At 45.3% G+C, this 3,479-nt stretch overlaps 1 protein-coding gene across 11 annotated transcripts; it reads right to left on the bottom strand.

Moving 5' to 3' along the window:
• Nucleotides 1-210: 210 nt before the first annotated feature.
• On the bottom strand, nucleotides 211-2,771 carry LOC311304935 (zona pellucida sperm-binding protein 4-like). Of its 11 annotated transcripts, XM_084432300.1 has the most exons (10): nucleotides 2,534-2,747; nucleotides 2,162-2,485; nucleotides 1,714-2,125; nucleotides 1,447-1,634; nucleotides 1,276-1,373; nucleotides 1,044-1,201; nucleotides 775-967; nucleotides 558-705; nucleotides 400-472; nucleotides 211-321 (listed from the first exon to the last, which is right to left on the bottom strand). In XM_084432300.1, exons 1-10 carry the CDS (start codon nucleotides 2,726-2,728, stop codon nucleotides 245-247), a joined length of 1,866 nt encoding a protein of 621 aa, XP_084288426.1. In that variant the 5' UTR covers nucleotides 2,729-2,747; the 3' UTR covers nucleotides 211-244. The 11 variants fall into 11 exon arrangements, with proteins under 11 accessions (XP_084288426.1, XP_084288420.1, XP_084288421.1 ...); XM_084432294.1 differs by lacking the exon at nucleotides 2,162-2,485 and having other exon boundaries at nucleotides 1,714-2,160; nucleotides 2,534-2,749; XM_084432295.1 differs by lacking the exon at nucleotides 2,162-2,485 and having other exon boundaries at nucleotides 1,714-2,160; nucleotides 2,546-2,749.
• Nucleotides 2,772-3,479: the final 708 nt, after the last annotated feature.

Below are 3,479 nucleotides of genomic sequence, written 5' to 3'. Positions count from 1 at the left end.
TTGATATGTGAAACATGAACCCGGGCCCAAGTTAACGACTAGAACTTGGCAAATAGTAAAGTTAAATGGCTTAGGCAGAAACTTGGCTTGTTTAGTTCAAGTCAAGAATCTCAATGCACAAAAGAAAAAGGTTTTGTAGTGCAGAAGTCAAACTGACAACAGTCATGAAACATCCAACTCAGACAGAAATGAATACCAAAGAGAAACATGTTGAGTTTCATGAAGTTTATTAAAACACTTAAATTCACTTGACCAGGTTAACTTGTCCACTAGACACCACAGTTTGCCCACTAGAGATGGTCTTGACGTGCGTGTCTCTTCCTGTAAAAAGTGGTAGAAGCATGAGGGGCATTTAAATAAATTCTCAGTTCCTGAAGTCAACTTACAGCAAGCACTCACTTTTCCTAGTGCAACTTTGCTCACAGGAGCCAGAGGAGGGATGGCACACCGCTGTACTACAGTGGATGAAGATCTAACAGAGGGGGAAAGGGTTAAGCCATAGAATTCACTGTAAAAAGCACTAATATTAAGGCTTGAGGTAAGGCTGCAGAGCATACGGTTTCCTGCAGAGGAGCCAGTGATGCTGGATCTACAAATGTGAACATCTTCACAACAAAGCGCTTGTAGTGGGTCGGGAACTGAAGACCAGATGATCCAGCCACTGGAACCAATGTGGTCAGGTAACGATCATCCTGGTAAGGGCATCTGAAAGGCAAAGAGGCAGTCAGAAATGCCTTACAGCACACTAGATGGATAAAGACTGGCCTTACTCACCCATCAACCAGAAGATCCCATTGGGGTAGACTGAGTGGACTGGGGGTTGATGTCGCCCAGCAATGTCCCAGCATCAGGACAATGTTGGGGTCGGTCCTCTCCAAAATGTGCACCTCAACATACACAGGCTCCCGCAGGACTTTTGTAACTGGATAATCAGCATCACTGTAGTAGGACGTGTACGCCTCGTCCCCTGAGGAAGAATGCAGTGTTTAACTAGAAACTGGAGTTTTAGAAAGGCTTTAGGCATACTTGGGACCAACACTTACCTTCTGCACAGCCTTTGGTGACACATTGACCATTTGCCAGTCTAAGCTCCACCCTGAGGGGTCCAGGAGCAGCTACTGGTGGAGGTGGAGGAACGGTGTTGACCTCCACAACCAGAGCTTCCACAGAGGTACCAGAGTACCTACACTGGAAGAGAAGCCTGGACGACGACAAACAGTGAGCTTGTAGCATTTGTCAATGATTCACGTTTATGATAAAGCATACATCACTTACTCAAAATGGCTGTCCCTTGTAATGGAACCAAGTGGTCCGATACCCACTTCATATGAGGAGGTCATTCTGTTTTCATACACCACATATCCACTGTCCTCCTGCAAATAGTAACACTGTTAGCATCCAATCCATTCTAAGCCATGCAGACCAAAACCACAAGCAGCTACTCACCATCATGCTTGTGCCACATGCAGTGACAGGGAACTGGTATATAGCAAAGAAAGGTGTGGATCCCACAGGACTGCAAGCTGGATCACTTCCACCCAGGAGACGGACTGAATCCAGGCTCAATCGAGGCAGCGTAACATCTCTAGCCACCACTACCACAAACTGACCATCTCTTATACACTGGACAGTCACTGGAACGAGTTACAAGAGCAGCTTATTGCTGAGGATCAGTTTAACATGAATGCCTCTACATTGACTCTACACTCTTACCTGCCTTCCCATAGTAACACTGCTGTCCGTTAAAGCAGCAGTTGATAGCAGCACACTCAGCACCACTGATACCAGGTGGTCCACATTGAATCTGCTCATAATCAGCTACAGTACATTTGTCAAGGGCCTCTGCCTGTGCCACTGGCTGCTTAGGCTGAAACTGCTGAGGAAACTGTTGACTAGCTTGCTGTTGAACTGACTGAAGAAACTGTTGACTAGCTTGCTGTTGAACCTGCTGAGGAAACTGTTGACTAGCTTGCTGTTGAACCTGCTGAGGAAACTGTTGACTAGCTTGCTGTTGAACCTGCTGAGGAAACTGTTGACTAGCTTGCTGTTGAACTGACTCAGGAAACTGTTGACTAGCTTGCTGTTGAACCTGCTGAGGAAACTGTTGACTAGCTTGCTGTTGAACCTGCTGAGGAAACTGTTGACTAGCTTGCTGTTGAACTGATTCAGGAAACTGTTGACTAGCTTGCTGTTGAACTGGCTTTTGAACCTGCGGAGGAAACCATTGACTAGCTTGCTGTTGAACCTGCTGAGGAAACTGTTGACTAGCTTGCTGTTGAACTGGCTTTTGAACCTGCGGAGGAAACCATTGACTAGCTTGCTGTTGAACCTGCTGAGGAAACTGTTGACTAGCTTGGTGTTGAAATGGCTTTTGAACCTGCGGAGGAAACCATTGACTAGCTTGCTGTTGAACTGGCTTTTGAACCAGCTTTTGAACCTGCGGAGAAAACCATTGACTAGCTTGCTGTTGAACTGGCTTTTGAACCTGCAGAGGAAACCATTGACTAGCTTGCTGCTGAACTGGCTTTTGAACCAGCTTTTGAACCTGCTGAGGAAACCATTGACTAGATTGCTGTTGAACTGGCATTTGAAACCGCTGGTCAGTTTGCTGGAACATCAGAGCTTGAGGATTCTGGGGCAGATCACTCCACTTCGGAACAGCATGACTGAACGCACAGAACCAAACACAAAGTGCCAGAGACTGAACAGCACACCAACTTCCTGCCATTGTTCAACAGCTAGTCACACTGCTGAGGTGCTGCCCTTTGGTCTTTTTGTACTCTACAGACTTTGGCTAATTAATGATAATCCCTCCCTCTTCATTAACAGTCATGATTCTCCAGACTTGCACGAGTGTAGGGATGGCTGACGCGAAACTGACGTTCAGAAGCTTTTCGAGATCCCGAAGCGCAGATGTTTCGAAACACTGATCCGAAGCGTGATTCAAAACACCCATGTCACGTGACTACGGCTAAATGAAGCTTCGGAGTGTTTCACAAGTGTTTCGACAGGTGACATTGTCCGCCGAATCAGCGTTTGATTGACAGGGTCGGGAACAGACCACACAATCGCACATCTGTAAAAGTTAAGTCAACGCATCTTGACCTCGTGGGTTTTTGTGAGAGGAGTTTGATTTTGAGATAGCAGATTTTTGGTGATATAGTGACATTTATAGTGCGATTTGTTTAGTTATATTTAGGCTTACATTTAAATTTACACATTGACTGATAGACTAGAGACAGACAGAGTACTAGCCTATAGGCTACACATATAGTGACACATTAATAGATGCATAGATAGAAATATATATAGACAGATTAATAGATAGATACATAGATAGATAAATAAAAATGGAGGCTCCACAGAAGAGATGCCATACATCTGTGGTGTGGGTGGGAGCATTTCCATTTGGAAACCCCAAATAAAGTGATATGTATGTATTGTGATCGGCAGCTAGCCTACTGCAACAATACATCATC

This window comes from Rutilus rutilus, assembly GCF_951802725.1.
Source record: "Rutilus rutilus genome assembly, chromosome: 15".
In the NCBI taxonomy this organism is placed as follows: domain Eukaryota; kingdom Metazoa; phylum Chordata; class Actinopteri; order Cypriniformes; family Leuciscidae; genus Rutilus; species Rutilus rutilus.
This window is presented reverse-complemented; position numbering and strand designations above follow the sequence as displayed.

Bases quoted from the DNA above. Each gene is read 5' to 3' on its own strand.
- LOC311304935 (XM_084432293.1), bottom strand. From the start codon at position 2,728: ATGGCAGGAAGTTGGTGTGCTGTTCAGTCTCTGGCACTTTGTGTTTGG. The intron at 1,635-1,713 runs GTAAGAGTGTAG...AACTCGTTCCAG, and splicing joins GTGTTACTATGGGAAGGCAG to TGACTGTCCAGTGTATAAGA. The intron at 968-1,043 runs GTAAGTGTTGGT...ATTCTTCCTCAG, and splicing joins CACCAAAGGCTGTGCAGAAG to GGGACGAGGCGTACACGTCC.